Here is a 17,858-nt window from a genome sequence, read left to right on the forward strand (position 1 = left end):
CCCCCAGATTCCATATAGTTTCGTTTGACAGCACAATCATCAGTGCATGTTGGATTCATGTCAATTTGTGTTTTCAGATATTTAACCACTTGAACCGTCAATACTTAATAAACTTGACCTTTCACTCTGTACTTAGTCCGCTCTTTTTCCCCACTACACCAAAGCTCTTTGCCAAAAATAGCCGATCTACACGTTCACAGCGCGAGGCGTTGTGAGCTTGTAGATCTGCTATTTTTGGCTAAAGTTCTCAGAATATGGACGCTAGGGTTCAAGTGGTTAAAAAGAAGATTTTTTTTTCTATGACACAAAGATTTGGAGGACCCCCTGTAGTAACTCTGAGGACCCCCTAGGGGTCCCGGACCCCCTGTTGAAGACCCCTGCTTTACAGGACACCATGCAGTTCTGTGTGTTTCTGTCTGTTAGTTAGTTTGTTTATGTGTAGCTAAATGGTACAATATAAGCATATTGTTGTTTATGTGTAGCTAAATGGTACAATATAAGCATATTGTTGTTTATGTGTAGCTAAATGGTACAATATAAGCATATTGTTGTTTATGTGTAGCTAAATGGTACAATATAAGCATATTGTTTATGTGTAGCTAAATGGTACAATATAAGCATATTGTTGTTTATGTGTAGCTAAATGGTACAATATAAGCATATTGTTTATGTGTAGCTAAATGGTACAATATAAGCATATTGTTTATGTGTAGCTAAATGGTACAATATAAGCATATTGTTTATGTGTAGCTAAATGGTACAATATAAGCATATTGTTTATGTGTAGCTAAATGGTACAATATAAGCATATTGTTTATGTGTAGCTAAATGGTACAATATAAGCATATTGTTGTTTATGTGTAGCTAAATGGTACAATATAAGCATATTGTTTATGTGTAGCTAAATGGTACAATATAAGCATATTGTTTATGTGTAGCTAAATGGTACAATATAAGCATATTGTTTATGTGTAGCTAAATGGTACAATATAAGCATATTGTTTATGTGTAGCTAAATGGTACAATATAAGCATATTGTTGCGACCGTCAGGTCGCAGTTACTATGAAAAGCTCCACCGGCTGTCAGTCTGTCACGTCACGTCACACTTTTGCCCTAGTCATATCTCTGCCACCGTTGGCCCTATCCATGCCAAACTTTGCACAAACACTCCTTGGATGGCAAATCACAACCTCCACCCCTCTCACATGGCTCTCTTCTAGCGCCACCATCAGGCCCATTTTTGCAAAACACATTTTGGACACTGCTCATACAGATGTTGCCCTAAAATCACACAAAGCGGTGCACAGTATCTCTATGTATGTCATGTCATCAACATGGATCTGTCCCATTTCCCATATTCCCTCCCGATTGGCTACGAATCCCTTCTAAAGTGTGTGTATGTGACCTGACGGTCGATTATCTCCCAATTAGGGAGTCTTATGCCTCATTCACACTGTAAGCAGCAAAGCTAATGGTTTGCTTGGTAATTCAATGTAATCTCAATGGAAACCAGCTTTAAGATGCTGGAGATGCTGAGAACAAAGCTTGGAAAGCTTTAAAGCTGGTATCCATTGAGATTACATTGAATTACCAAGCAAACCTGCTTACAGTGTGAATGAGGCATTACTGGTATAAATAAATATAGTTCTGAGTTCGTAGCCTCCCACCTCCTGGAGGCTGGCCCACAGTCAGCCCAAGAGAAGGTTGGGAGCACCAACAGTTCCATCAGTTCAACGGTTCACAAACTCTCTTGGCTCAAGAGAAATTAGAGAGGTTTTCCTGGGACAGAAAATAATGAAAAGCCAGTCACAACACGTCACGTCGCGCCGCGGTGTGAGCTTTTCTCTACTTCTTAAAGGAGTAGTTCACCACTTTTCAACCTGTCTTCATATAATAGGTCCTCACTAATGTTCATGATAAAATATCACAATTCTTTTCTACTCAGTCCAAGTCTCCTAGGAGAGCTGTGGGAGGTTCAGAATCCATCGTCTTGTGACATCATCATTTTCCAAAAAAAAATAATTAATCAATATTTTTGAAAATAATATTTGATTTTTATTATCGCGAGAACAATGGCTTCCACTTTAAAATTGCAACTTTTCAGGAATAGAAAGCCTGCAGTGTCTATAAGCTGGATTGGCAATCGATGATGTCACAAGACAATGGGTTTCTGACCTGCCCACAGCCCTCCTCTGAGAAAAAAAAAGAAAAGAAAAAAGCTATTTTTGAGTGAGGACCAATTATATGAACATAGGTTGAAAAGTGGTGGAGTGCCCCTTTAAACGTTTCTTTTGATATGTATGGAAATTGTTACAATTCTTTCATTGAATTCCTGAAATACTTGAATTGTTTTTAAGTTATTAAGCTTTGACCTGACAACAACGATTAGTGCATTAGTTCTTCTCAATTATTTCTCCTTCTAAAACGGCTCCATTCCTTGATTCTGATAGTCTGGTTTCTCTTTAATTGCTGTGGTATATGAGACTATAACCCACACCTTGAATCTGTTTATGTCAAACCCAGGTGCGTTATTTCTTTCCACAGTGTTCCACAGTGCACCAATTATCTGCACCTGTGTTGTTGGCAAAAAAGCTGGGAACTACTTTCTTTTAGTTGAGAACTACTTTCTTGCAGACCTTGTAGAGAATTATTAGTGAAATAGAACAGTTTTAATTGGTACATGTCTATGATTTTTCATGTTGCCATATTGTAACTGTTTTAGAAGAGCAATAAGGCCACGCTAGGCATGTGGTTAGTTGTATTTTATAACGGCTGAGAGGGTTGGAGACACTCGGCTTCGCCTCGTGTCTCACCACGCCTCTCAGCCGTTATAAAATACCAGGTAACCACATGCCTCTCAGCCGTTATAAAATACCAGGTAACCACATGCCTCTCAGCCGTTATAAAATACCAGGTAACCACATGCCTCTCAGCCGTTATAAAATACCAGGTAACCACATGCCTCTCAGCCGTTATAAAATACCAGGTAACCACATGCCTCTCAGCCGTTATAAAATACCAGGTAACCACATGCCTCTCTGCTGTTATAAAATACCAGGTAACCACATGCCTCTCAGCCGTTATAAAATACCAGGTAACCACATGCCTCTCAGCCGTTATAAAATACCAGGTAACCACATGCCTCTCAGCCGTTATAAAATACCAGGTAACCACATGCCTCTCAGCCGTTATAAAATACCAGGTAACCACATGCCTCTCAGTCGTTATAAAATACCAGGTAACCACATGCCTCTCAGCCGTTATAAAATACCAGGTAACCACATGCCTCTCAGCTGTTATAAAATACCAGGTAACCACATGCCTCTCAGTCGTTATAAAATACCAGGTAACCACATGCCTCTCAGCCGTTATAAAATACCAGGTAACCACATGCCTCTCAGCCGTTATAAAATACCAGGTAACCACATGCCTCTCAGTCGTTATAAAATACCAGGTAACCACATGCCTCTTGTGGTTTATTGCTTCATTTTATCCCATCTCTGGCTTTGACCCTCTCCCCCCCTCCCCTTCCTCTCTGCCCTCCCCCTCTCCCTCTCTGTCTCTCCTCCCTCCCCCCCCCTGTCTCCCTGTGTGTCCCCCCCAGGCCCAGAGGGGTGCAACCTGTTCATCTATCACCTCCCTCAGGAGTTTGGGGATGGAGAGCTGATGCAGATGTTCCTGCCTTTCGGTAATGTCATCTCCTCCAAAGTGTTTGTGGATCGAGCGACAAACCAAAGTAAATGCTTTGGTGGGTAAAAACGAATAAAACCAAGAGATTCTTATTCTTATTCCTTTTTCTCTATATATATTTTTTTTTACTAATCATACTTCTTCACTGCAGCTAACAACCAACCCCCCCAACCCCTTCTTTTTACGATTTCATGTTCTTTTTTATTTATTTATTTTTCCTTCTCACTGCAAAACCAAAGACAAATTTATCCCTGTACTGAAACCCCTGATTGCCCCCCGAGAAAGAAAGCAGGCATGAAGAATCACTGCTGTGTCTTGGAAGTTTTTTTAATTATTCAACTACTTGCTCCGTTCTTTTAATCCGTTATCATTAATTTCTTGCTTTGTTAAACAACTCGCCGTTAATTGTAAACCGCTGTAACTCAACGAGTCATGTTGATCACCATGACACCAAACATTGACGATCTGGACTTGTAGATCTGCCATCTTCTGGTGTGTGTGACGCACATATTTCACTCAAGTAAAAGTATCAATACTGCAGTATAGAAATACTCTGTTACAAGTAAAGGTTCCGGAATTCAAAATGTACTTGAGTAAAAGTATGAAAGTGTTGGCATCAAAATGTACTTAAAGTAGCAAAAGTAAAAGTGCTAAATGTTTGAAAATAGCACAATGCGTCGTGATGCGAGGTATAAAATAGTGCTAAAGTCGTTAATGTATGTTTTGCGATATTAAAATGTATATCTGCAAAGTAACTAGTAACTAAAGTAACTAGTAACTAAAGTAACTAGTAACTAAAGTGTTCAAATAAACCTTGTGGAGTAAAAGTACAATAATTTGGATCTCAGATGTATAGTGGTGTACAAGTGAAAGTATTGGAAATTGGAAATACTCAAGTAAAGTACAAATACCTCAAAATTGCACGTACAGTACTTAATTGTACTGGATTTATTATTTATTATTTATTTTCAGTCATATATTAGTCATCTGAAAAGTTTTAGACAAACATTTCCCCCCCAGAATATGGACGCTGGGGTTTATGTGGTCAACATAATATTGTGTTTGTCAAATTTACGAACTTTACTATTTTGGTTTAAGAGTTATTTGAATAATAACAATTTCCTGCGTCTGCTATAATAGATTGCTTGTGAACGAATTCTTGCCGAGCAACAGGGTCCTGTTTACGACATTCATGTAGGCCTACTGTACAAGAACACCTCAACCCCTGGACGTGATGCTAGTAGGCAGTTTAAGCAGCCCGTTTGTTTCTACAACCGATGCGATGCGAGGCGGGACTACGGCTGCTATGACGTAATCGCAGTAGCGGTCAAAATCGTTAAGCAAACAGCCATCGGCGACGGGGTCCCACCCCTTCTACTGAACTCTTTGGTTCCCATGGCGACGCGTCTATGTAGCAGACGTTGAAGACGCTATGTGGGAAGGGACCTTCTGGCGTTGTAGAGATGGCCGCAGGTTGATCTACCGAGCGCTGATCATTTCCAGTTACCGTTGTCATCTGCCGTAGCCGTCTCAAAGCTTAAAGTCGCTACTATGTCACAGGCCACTGTGCTGTTTTTTTACCCTGGAGTTAAACAGAACGCGAAAACTATAACTCCAAAACAAACCAAAACAAAAAAAAAGAATACTGCCTGCCTCAACGCAGCCGTGATGTTTGGGGATGATTTTGGTTGCATGTTGGTGCTGTCAATCTTGTGACGCTGTGGTATTAACTGTATGTCTGATGTAAAACAATGACTGCATGGATTCCATGACAGATTTCCTGCACCTCTCGTAAGCATCGTGGAATACGTTGTTCAATGATGATACCGGCGCTGGCGGAGTGGAAAACTTGTATGTCCAAAACTGTTACGTTTCAGCGAATGGAGAAAAAAAACCTATGGATCCAATGTAGTTACTGTACTGTTATATTTAATATGTATAAAACCCACGGACACACCTAACCACTTTTGTTAGGACTTTCAACATTTTCCAAAAAAAAAAAAGCGAAAATAGCAGATATGCAAGCTCACAATGACACACATTGTGAGCTTCTAGATGTGCTATTTCGCTACTTGTGTGTGACACACAAAGTAGTGAAGTGAAGTAGGGCAATAATTCTTGGCAAAAAAACATAAAAAGTTGACATTCGGAGATACAAGGTTTCTGCCCGACAGGGACCATATGTAAAGTAGTGCTGTCTACTGTAACAGATTGTTAGTGACTGGATCAACACTTTGAGTTATGACTGAATTGAACTGCAGTCGATGCTTACGACAGGTCGTATGATTTGTTAATATTGAAACTCAATGTTTTGTGTTGCGGGGAGGATTGTGTGTATGACCTTATGAAATAACAGCATTCTACTGTATTTGTTAAAGTTGTGTCTGATTTAGTATCTTTAACCATTTAAATCCTACTTTAGTTCAGTGGTTCTCAACCTTTTCAGGTCACGACCCCCAAAATAATCAGATTTTAACCCCCCACCCTGACGAGCACTAAGATTTATAACACGGTTCTATTGTGAAGATAGCAGATCTACATGCTCGCCTCTAATATTTGACAATTTGGCCAATGTTTAATTTGCCATTTTAGAAGTATTAAAACGTCCTTAAATTGTCACTGTAGAAATGTGCAGATACCCGCTATACACTTAAACGTTATGTTGCTTTGTTCACTGTTGAGTGAGAAAACAATGTTCCACATTAAGTTAATCATCTGGGGACCCCCCAAAAAAAATTGGGGACCCCCCTGGGGGTCCCGACCCACAGGTTGAGAACCACTGCTTCAGTTGACTGGGGGTCCCCCAGGGCTCTGTAGTAGGTCTGCTGGTGTTTCCAGATGTTCACCCCAGAATAGGGAGCGACTGTATTATTACAGGGTTCATCATCTTCATTATGTCTACCACAGTGGTTCTCAGCCTTTTCAGGCAGCGACCCATTTAGCTAACCATTGTGGTCATGTGTGTGTGTGTGTGTGTGTGTGTGTGTGTGTGTGTGTGTGTGTGTGTGTGTGTGTGTGTGTGTGTGTGTGTGCAGGGTTCGTTAGTTTCGACAACCCGGGCAGCGCGCAGGCTGCCATCCAGTCCATGAACGGCTTCCAGATCGGCATGAAGAGACTGAAGGTGCAGCTGAAGAGGCCCAAGGACGCCAACCGCCCCTACTAGCCCCGCCCCCTAGCCCCGCCCTTCCCCCCCGCCCCGCCCCCGGGGGGAGGGGGGGCAGGGGCAGCCGCCGCACACAGGGAACTAACAGGTCAGAACTGAACCACCGCTTCCCATACACTACACAGGCTAGAATACCTGCAAACTATCCATTAATGCAGTGTTTCTCAACCACTGTGCCTGGGGACCTTTGGTGTGCCCCTGAGAAGGGTCAAGTGTGCCCCTTGAAACTGCTTGAAAGCCAGTATTGTATTTGTCATTTTAAAAATGATTTAAACTAGTGAAAACAGCCGATCTACAAGCACACAACGCCTCGCGGTGAGAGGCGTTGTGTGCTTGTAGATCGGCTGTTTTCACTACTGTTGTGCGACAGCCTTGTATGATGAAGCAGGGCTTTACTTTGTGAAGAAACGTACACATTTGAAACTTGGAGATACAAGGTTTCTTCCCAACAGTGATGATATTTACACCCCCGTATTATGTTGGTGTGACCATGGATTCTTGGGACATGAAAAGTGTGCCATGCAGAAAAAAGGTTGAGAAACACTGCATTAATGGTTCAAAAATATTAATGGTGAAAATAGCCAATCTACATGCTCAATGGTCACAACCATTCTTTTAAGTATAAAATGGGGATAAAGTGATTGATCAGACTAATCAACAAATAAATGTTCATGTCGATTCATTGAAACAAAGGCTGGTTCTCCATTATTATTATGTCATTAATTACCAAAGGTCACAGTTTAGTATGTGAAACACACATGCTGACTCTGTCTGTCTGGACGTGTACACTTTTGTACAGTCTGTGGGTTTGCCGCTCTGACATCACTGTGATGTCAGGGGAACCACGCTAACAGAAACCCTTTTATGCCCATATATGGAGTTCCCTGATGTCATCCATATATTAAGCCCATATCTGGCAGGACTTCATATGGGAATGCCCATATATGGAGGCCACATCGGCCACATACCACACTAACAGAATCCATATATGGCCAAGACAGATGGCCAAGACAGCCCATATCTGTGTGGCTGGTTGTACAGACATCTCCATGTATGGGCAAATTGGGCATAAAAGGGATTGTATGTATGATGTCAGATGTCATAGACGTCATAGGACCATAGGATGTTTGGGCTCTCACAGCATATCTCCATATACAGTACATGGATCTCCATGGGTACCAGGGGTCTCCATATATGGGTACCAGGGGTCTCCATATATGGTTAACTGGTCCGATATACATCACTGGCCAGATGGCCAAGACATGGCGAGGTCGCTTGTCGCCCTGAGGCGTCTTACTAGTCGATAGAAACAATCGCTAATAAGATAATCGATACATAACAGGGTCCTGTATCGTCCACTTGGCAGCTTGTAAAGTGATTTTAATTGCGTCGCTCCACAATGAGAGTCAAATGAGCGCCGACAGTTAATAGATGTGAGTCTGGCATCTCGACAGTTAATAGATGTGACTCTGGCATCTCTGCAGTTAATAGATGTGACTCTGGCATCTCGACAGTTAATAGATGTGACTCTGGCATCTCGACAGTTAATAGATGTGACTCTGGCATCTCGACAGTTAATAGATGTGACTCTGGCATCTCTGCAGTTAATAGATGTGACTCTGGCATCTCGACAGTTAATAGATGTGACTCTGGCATCTCGACAGTTAATAGATGTGACTCTGGCATCTCGACAGTTAATAGATGTGACTCTGGCATCTCTGCAGTTAATAGATGTGACTCTGGCATCTCGACAGTTAATAGATGTGACTCTGGCATCTCGACAGTTAATAGATGTGACTCTGGCATCTCGACAGTTAATAGATGTGAGTCTGGCATCTCTGCAGTTAATAGATGTGACTCTGGCATCTCGACAGTTAATAGATGTGACTCTGGCATCTCTGCAGTTAATAGATGTGACTCTGGCATCTCGACAGTTAATAGATGTGACTCTGGCATCTCTGCAGTTAATAGATGTGACTCTGGCATCTCGACAGTTAATAGATGTGACTCTGGCATCTCGACAGTTAATAGATGTGACTCTGGCATCTCGACAGTTAATAGATGTGACTCTGGCATCTCTGCAGTTAATAGATGTGACTCTGGCATCTCGACAGTTAATAGATGTGACTCTGGCATCTCTGCAGTTAATAGATGTGACTCTGGCATCTCGACAGTTAATAGATGTGACTCTGGCATCTCGACAGTTAATAGATGTGACTCTGGCATCGCTGCACGGAGGTGTTCATTAGAATTACTCTGAGGAGCAGGCAGCTGGCATGATGACCACCCAGGGCTCTGGACCAATGAGACACTCTGCCTTTATTTACAGGCATCCTTTTATTTATTTAGAACACGTTTACAGTACAGGCAGTGGTGGAAAAAGTAGCCTACTCTGTTTTTTTATTTAAAGTTGCTATATGTACTTTTCTGCTGACATAAGCAGGAAAAAGGCAATTGCTTGTTTTTATTTTTATTTTATTATATTCAGACGGCTAACCATGCTTCCTAAAGAAATGTAGTCTCTGACTGTGACACTTCCTGGGGCCACAATCTGCCTCCAAAACTATTATTTCTATCTGTGAGAAGTTCTGTCATTGGTCGATAAATGCAGGCCTGCCCTGATTAACCAATCAGGGTCACCTCTTGTTCGGATTGGTTAGACCTGTCTGTCAATCCTTTTAGCCCCGGGTCTGCTGGTTCATCAACCAATGAGCTGCTAGTGACAGAGCTTCATCAACCAATGAGCTGCTAGTGACAGAGCTTCATCAACCAATGAGCTGCTAGTGACAGAGCTTCATCAACCAATGAGCTACTAGTGACAGAGCTTCATCAACCAATGAGCTGCTAGTGACAGAGCTTCATCAACCAATGAGCTGCTAGTGACAGAGCTTCATCAACCAATGAGCTGCTAGTGACAGAGCTTCATCAACCAATGAGCTGCTAGTGACAGGAGCTTCTTACAGATACAATAATAGTTTTGGAGGCAGACTGCGGCTCCTAGAAGCGTCACAGAGACTAGATTTTTTTAGAGAGCATTGTTAGCTGACTGAATATAATAAAATTTAAATAAAAATAAGCATTTGCCTTTTTCCTGCTTATGTCAGCAGAAAACTACATATAACTTTAAGTAAAAGTATCAATACTGCAATGTATAAATACTCTGTTACAAGTAAAAGTCCGGAATTCCAAATATACTTGAGTAAAAGTACAACATTTTTGAAAATAGCAGATCTATAAGATCACTGTGAGCTTGCAGATCTGCTATTTTCAACTAGCTTAGGTATAATTTAAATAGGGCTAAAGTGTTTAATTTATGTTTCATAAGACTATAATTTGTATCTGCAAAGTAACTTGTAACTAAACTTTTAAAAGTAGTAAAAGTACAATATTTGGAGAAGTAGAAACTAACGGAAATGGGAAATACTCATGTAAAGTACAAATACCTCAAGATTGTACATTCTACTTAGTTACTTTACACCACTGAGTGCAGGTGACCTCATATCGTCGCTTTTGGGGCAGAAACCTTTTTATCGACATGTTTTGACTTTTTGTGTTTTAACGTAAATTAACTCTTTTACTGCTTCGGACGTTCCTGTTCGCCCCAATTTTGACCCAAGCGCGCTGCCAATACGGCTCCTTCTTTTTACCTCGTCTGATGACTGTTAGCTGATGAGGGGTCGCGCCGCCATGTACAGTAAAACATCTCCCGTAATGCTACTCTCAAAAATCCACCACTGGGTAAACAATAATGGAGTCCCAAATCACTTCCTGGCTGTTTTCTGTGGATCTGATCTAGAAAATGCATTTCTATGCTCTGAATGGATGGCAAGCAAAGCGGCCCAATTCACATTAAGTCTTTGCATAAGGCTGCCCTCTGCCGCCAGTTTGGCTAAGTACACATATGAGCGTCCATTGTAAAAATAATTAGTTTGGAAATAATCAATGGATAATTTTCTATAACATCGCAAAGGGAAGCTGCTTTTTGCTGGCACCTGAAATAAATAATAAGTACTTGATCACTACAGCGTCACACAAAAGCATCAAAAGTAGCAGATCGGCAAGCTTGACACACTGAGCTTGTCTATCGGCTACTTTTACATTTGAATCCTGAAAAGTACGAGTTTTGGACATAACGAGGTATATCCACCCAACAGAGACGACATACATAAAGCCTTGGGTACGAAACAATTAGTTTCCCCCCGTTTCAAGCAAGAACTGTGTGGCGAGAGCGAAGAAGGTGAGCTGAAAACGGTCTAACAACACGTTTGCACAGCTTCTGACATTTTCTCTTTGTAGCTGGCAGTTGAAACCAGCTCAACTCAGATTGTAGATTTCTTTTAACAGCTACAATCGGCGAGCATCGCTTTTGTATGCTCACGCCACGGCGCCAAGCTTCCATTGGAGAAAGATGGTCCCGTTGTGGCACTCTGGGAGTGAAATGAAGACTCAGGGCTTTGCGGTGTGCAGGGACATTTATTCCCCCTCAGGCGGGTAATTGTGCTCATATTTATGGGGTGCCCTGAGACAAAAAAGTTTGGGAACCCCTGCATTATAGGGCTGGGGCGACACGACTCACAACATCCCCATTATTACAAACCTTTTGCCTCGATTATGATTAATGAACAACTATTATTTTTTTTTTAAAGTAATTTTTTACACACCTCCTTTTCTCCTCAGTTTAGTCATTGTGTGCTGCACATTTCTGTGTGTTGTCGCTGTGTGTTGTATCCGTCTGGCTCAGCTGCCAGTGAGGAGCCCCCACCAGGAGGATGCGGCACGTTTCCGTCCTCCTACCCCTCCTGAACTTGGCCTCGCGGAGCCAGACTTACTCATCTGCGAAAAGAAAAGAGAAAAGCCTGGTTATGACATGAGGCTGATATGGCATAGAACGGTGCTACTTCCGCTGGGAGAATTTCACCGGATGTTATTGTTTATTTCACAGTGTGGTGTATTCCCCGCTGGCGAAATAAACTGTTCTACTTCTCCCGACCCTTCGGTTGCGCTCGTAATAAACAATATCCAAACAAAAAACAAAGTTACATCAAGTAAGAGTGAGTTCTATTTAGGTTTGTTTCGCTGGTGGATGTAAACAGACCTGCACTGTGTGACGTAACTTCCCTTAACCCAAAAATAACTAAAACATTCGCGGAGCCGTGCGGCGATGTGCTGCTATCTAGGAAGCAAAGAAAGACACCACAGTCCACTTCCATGACAAAGGACTGTATTTATTATGTCCATGCAAATATTTAAATGTTGGCTATTTTAAAATAGCCGATGTACAAGTTCACATCTGTGCCCACCCACATTGTGCCAGGCCGAGCCAGTTGGTAAATCCTGGCTACGCCGCTGCCAAGCTAATACTATAGTACTGTGTACGATACAAGCCTTCCTACAGTATGCAACAATACTAGCTAATACTATAGTACTGTGTACGATACAAGCCTTCCTACAGTATGCAACAATACTAGCTAATACTATAGTACTGTGTACGATACAAGCCTTCCTACAGTATGCAACAATACTAGCTAATACTATAGTACTGTGTACGATACAAGCCTTCCTACAGTATGCAACAATACTCTGCCAAGCTAATACTATAGTACTGTGTACGATACAAGCCTTCCTACAGTATGCAACAATACTAGCTAATACTATAGTACTGTGTACGATACAAGCCTTCCTACAGTATGCAACAATACTAGCTAATACTATAGTACTGTGTACGATACAAGCCTTCCTACAGTATGCAACAATACTAGCTAATACTATAGTACTGTGTACGATACAAGCCTTCCTACAGTATGCAACAATACTCTGCCAAGCTAATACTATAGTACTGTGTACGATACAAGCCTTCCTACAGTATGCAACAATACTAGCTAATACTATAGTACTGTGTACGATACAAGCCTTCCTACAGTATGCAACAATACAAGCTAATACTATAGTACTGTGTACGATACAAGCCTTCCTACAGTATGCAACAATACTAGCTAATACTATAGTACTGTGTACGATACAAGCCTTCCTACAGTATGCAACAATACTAGCTAATACTATAGTACTGTGTACGATACAAGCCTTCCTACAGTATGCAACAATACTAGCTAATACTATAGTACTGTGTACGATACAAGCCTTCCTACAGTATGCAACAATACTAGCTAATACTATAGTACTGTGTACGATACAAGCCTTCCTACAGTATGCAACAATACTAGCTAATACTATAGTACTGTGTACGATACAAGCCTTCCTACAGTATGCAACAATACTAGCTAATACTATAGTACTGTGTACGATACAAGCCTTCCTACAGTATGCAACAATACTCTGCCAAGCTAATACTATAGTACTGTGTACGATACAAGCCTTCCTACAGTATGCAACAATACTAGCTAATACTATAGTACTGTGTACGATACAAGCCTTCCTACAGTATGCAACAATACTAGCTAATACTATAGTACTGTGTACGATACAAGCCTTCCTACAGTATGCAACAATACTAGCTAATACTATAGTACTGTGTACGATACAAGCCTTCCTACAGTATGCAACAATACTCTGCCAAGCTAATACTATAGTACTGTGTACGATACAAGCCTTCCTACAGTATGCAACAATACTAGCTAATACTATAGTACTGTGTACGATACAAGCCTTCCTACAGTATGCAACAATACAAGCTAATACTATAGTACTGTGTACGATACAAGCCTTCCTACAGTATGCAACAATACTAGCTAATACTATAGTACTGTGTACGATACAAGCCTTCCTACAGTATGCAACAATACAAGCTAATACTATAGTACTGTGTACGATACAAGCCTTCCTACAGTATGCAACAATACTAGCTAATACTATAGTACTGTGTACGATACAAGCCTTCCTACAGTATGCAACAATACAAGCTAATACTATAGTACTGTGTACGATACAAGCCTTCCTACAGTATGCAACAATACTAGCTAATACTATAGTACTGTGTACGATACAAGCCTTCCTACAGTATGCAACAATACTAGCTAATACTATAGTACTGTGTACGATACAAGCCTTCCTACAGTATGCAACAATACTAGCTAATACTATAGTACTGTGTACGATACAAGCCTTCCTACAGTATGCAACAATACTAGCTAATACTATAGTACTGTGTACGATACAAGCCTTCCTACAGTATGCAACAATACTAGCTAATACTATAGTACTGTGTACGATACAAGCCTTCCTACAGTATGCAACAATACTAGCTAATACTATAGTACTGTGTACGATACAAGCCTTCCTACAGTATGCAACAATACTAGCTAATAATATAGTACTGTGTACGATACAAGCCTTCCTACAGTAATACTATAGTACTGTGTACGATACAAGCCTTCCTACAGTATGCAACAATACAAGCTAATACTATAGTACTGTGTACGATACAAGCCTTCCTACAGTATGCAACAATACAAGCTAATACTATAGTACTGTGTACGATACAAGCCTTCCTACAGTATGCAACAATACAAGCTAATACTATAGTACTGTGTACTATACACGCCTTCCTACAGTATGCAACAATACAAGCTAATACTATAGTACTGTGTACGATACAAGCCTTCCTAGCTAATAATATAGTACTGTGTACGATACAAGCCTTCCTAGCTAATAATATAGTACTGTGTACGATACAAGCCTTCCTAGCTAATAATATAGTACTGTGTACGATACAAGCCTTCCTAGCTAATAATATAGTACTGTGTACGATACAAGCCTTCCTAGCTAATAATATAGTACTGTGTACGATACAAGCCTTCCTAGCTAATACTATAGTACTGTGTACGATACAAGCCTTCCTAGCTAATAATATAGTACTGTGTACGATACAAGCCTTCCTAGCTAATAATATAGTACTGTGTACGATACAAGCCTTCCTACAGTATGCAACAATACTCTGCGTTTGCATATCCAATCATAACAGCTACTTTATTCTAATATATATTTTTCTGGACCGAAAACCAACAATTACAGTACGTTATGGAAAACCAACAATTACAGTACGTTATGGAAACCAACAATTACAGTACGTTATGGAACGGCCGTTACGAAGTTCAACATCCGTGGAAGTGTAGGCAGTGAGTTCAAGAGCTCCTTGTCTCTAATGAGATGGGACTGTTAGGGCCAGTGTTAATTTTGTCGACTAATACTAAATCTAAAAGACTCGAATATTTTGATATTTTGTCGATAAGACTAGACTAGACTAAAACAGTCTCAAAAGACTAAGACTAAGACTATTATCTGTGTCGTTCAAAAGACTAAGACTAAATCTAAGTCTAAGACTAGTGGCTACACAAATTAACACTGTCATGTAACTGCAATGAAATTAAAGCCAAATACATCTTTTATGTATGGTTTATGTTGACCAAGTAACAGGCAGTAGAAGACAATGACTTGTTCATAATTATGTGGTTATATTAGGCTAAAAAACCTATCCTAAAAGACGAAGACTAAAAGTCTAAGACTAATCCTAAAAGACTAAGCCTAAGACTAAAATGTTTTGATATTTAGTCGAACAAAACTAGACTAGACAAAAACAATTTCAGAAGACTAAGACAGGACTAAGACTAAATGGTGTGTTATTCAAAAGACTAAGACTAAGACTAAATCAAAATTTGCTGAAAAAATTAACACTGGTTAGGGCGCGCTTCAGCTAAAACCTCCACCTCTCCACAGCAGAGATGGAATGCAAAGCATTGTAAATTCGGTTTAAAAAGCTTCTACTCTTTTTGGCTGATCAAATAGAAACAGATTAGAAAAAAGGGGCGCTGACTGCCAGAGAGCTAAATTAACTGATAGTGAGTTCAGTGTGGTGCCGTTCAACTGGAGCCTTTCCCACAATGATCTGTCAATCATCTTTCTGGCACCAGCAGGCTCTTTGTGGCAGCCGAGGAGCCCTGGGAATGAGCCTCGCTTAGAGCCAACGTGCAGCAAGGTGCTGTTAAGTAAATGATGCTTTAACCCATTCAGAACGGGTACACTCTATTGTGTATCAATCATTATGTTATGCTTTAACTATTGGAAAAATAGCAGATATACAAGCTCACAGCGCTGCACCGAGTGCCGCGCTGCGAGCTTGTAGATCTGCTATTTTTGGAAAAATCGTGAAAATTATAATTTTGACCTGATTCTATAAGTGTCTTTTGAATCCTTCTAAGGTTTTTTTTGAAAAACCCTATGTTTCTATGTCAGCAATCTGGCCAGCCATCGTCAAAGAAAAGGTCCTTTTCACTTAACTGGAGCTCAGTTAGTCTGTTCTTGAGAGACTACTATGTCAGTGGTTCTCAAATCTTTTCATGTGAAGGACCCCCAAAATGATATGTTTTTGGCCACGGACCCCCCATCTCAAAATATTTAGTTCCAGGGACCACCCCCAGAAGCAAAATTTGAGTTACAAACGTTCGCTTGTATGTATTCAAAGATTTGCACACATTTTCATGACTTTTTTCAAAAAATAGCAGATCTACAAGCTCGCAGCGCGGCACTCGGTTGTGAGCTTGTATATCTGCTATTTTTCACTGGTTAAAGCATTCAATAATTCTAGGCCTAAATGGATTAAAATAAGTGTTAAATAGCACTATAGTCCACACTATTAGATATTTCATAACTCCAAAGATCAGAGGAAAAGTCACAGCAGAGAAACAGCCATGCTGGAGATTGTGTGAATAAATGGACGCTGACCACGAAAATATATTTTGGAGTTGTCCAAAAAGTTACAAGTATTGGGATGATGTGTGGTCAGTAATAAAATAGATATTGAAATATGAAATACCAAAGACAAGTTGTACTGTATCTAGGAAACTTGACACAGGAAAACACACATGGAGACGACATGTATCTGGTCAAGGTGCTGCTGGCAGCCAGCAGAAAAACAATAACAAGATTGTGGTGTAAAAGTGACCCTCCAATTTGTGAGCAGAGGCTGTGCATTGTGGAGGAAATACATGTGATGGAGTGTGTTGTGCTTCCAGATATTTAACCACTTGAACCGTCAACACTTAATAAACTTGTTCTGTTCTTTTCCCCCTCAACACCAAACCTCTTTGATCTACAAGGTCACAATGCCTTGCGCGCTGCGAGGCGTTGTGAGCTTGTAGATCTCAGAATATGGACGCTAGGGTTCAGGTTTTTTCTCTTTTTTATATTAACCACTTGAACCATGCATGGAGTCCATATTCTTAAGCCAGAACTTAAGCCAAAAATAGCAGATCTACAAGCTCACAATGCCTCTCAGTAGATCAGCTATTTTCGGCAAAGAGGTTTGGTGTAGAGGGGGAAAAGAGCAGACTAAGTACATAGTGAAAGGTCAAGTTTATTAACTCAGTTACTGCCAATTAAATATGCCTTCTTTGGGTTCTCCCTGCCAGCCCTCTCCATAGACTTCCATGTAATTTATAGTGCACAGATCATGCACGCCCATGCACAGATCATGCACCATGTTTGTGCAGGCTGTTCACAGCTTTCAAACAAAAAAAACAGATTGGAAATCCGTTCAGGCATTATTGAGATAATAGCCATTATGTTTTACATGTTATGTAAGCAAAGATGGCTATCCTGTATGAAAGATGGGGTTGTATGGGGGTGGAACATGCAAAATCGCGATTAAAATCATGTTTACTAGATTTAATGGGGTCCAAACATTTTTTTTTGAAAAAAAAATTTTTTGAAAAAAAAAAATTTTTTTTGTTTTTTTTCTAAGTAAAAGTCGATTTAAGTCGTCTGGCAGGGAAGTCCATAGTGAGAAAGTTGATCTAAAAGTCGTTTGGCACTGTATGAGTTAAGTATTGACACTTAATATCTGAAAACACAAATTGACATGAATCCAAAATACACTGATGATTGTGCTGTCAAACGATGAAACTATATGGAATGAACGGGTTGTGGGGGTCCCTGCTTCATCTCTCTCTCAACTAAGGGGTCCTTGGCCTGAAAACATTGAAGACCCCTGAT

At 40.5% G+C, this 17,858-nt stretch overlaps 1 protein-coding gene across 1 annotated transcript in view; it reads left to right on the forward strand.

Moving 5' to 3' along the window:
* Positions 1–6,854, forward strand: part of celf4 (CUGBP, Elav-like family member 4) — a gene marked incomplete at its 3' end in the record, with an annotated part of 153,001 nt that extends 146,147 nt beyond the window's left edge. Inside the window, exons 12-13 of the mRNA XM_080729064.1 lie at positions 3,606–3,749; positions 6,727–6,854. Of these exons, the coding sequence (XP_080585190.1) occupies positions 3,606–3,749; positions 6,727–6,854 (272 nt within the window). The remainder of the gene's footprint in view (positions 1–3,605; positions 3,750–6,726) is intronic.
* Between the last annotated feature and the right edge of the window lie 11,004 nt (positions 6,855–17,858).

Source organism: Nannobrachium achirus (assembly GCF_963921795.1).
Source record: "Nannobrachium achirus genome assembly, chromosome: 6".
NCBI classification, from domain to species: Eukaryota; Metazoa; Chordata; class Actinopteri; order Myctophiformes; family Myctophidae; genus Nannobrachium; species Nannobrachium achirus.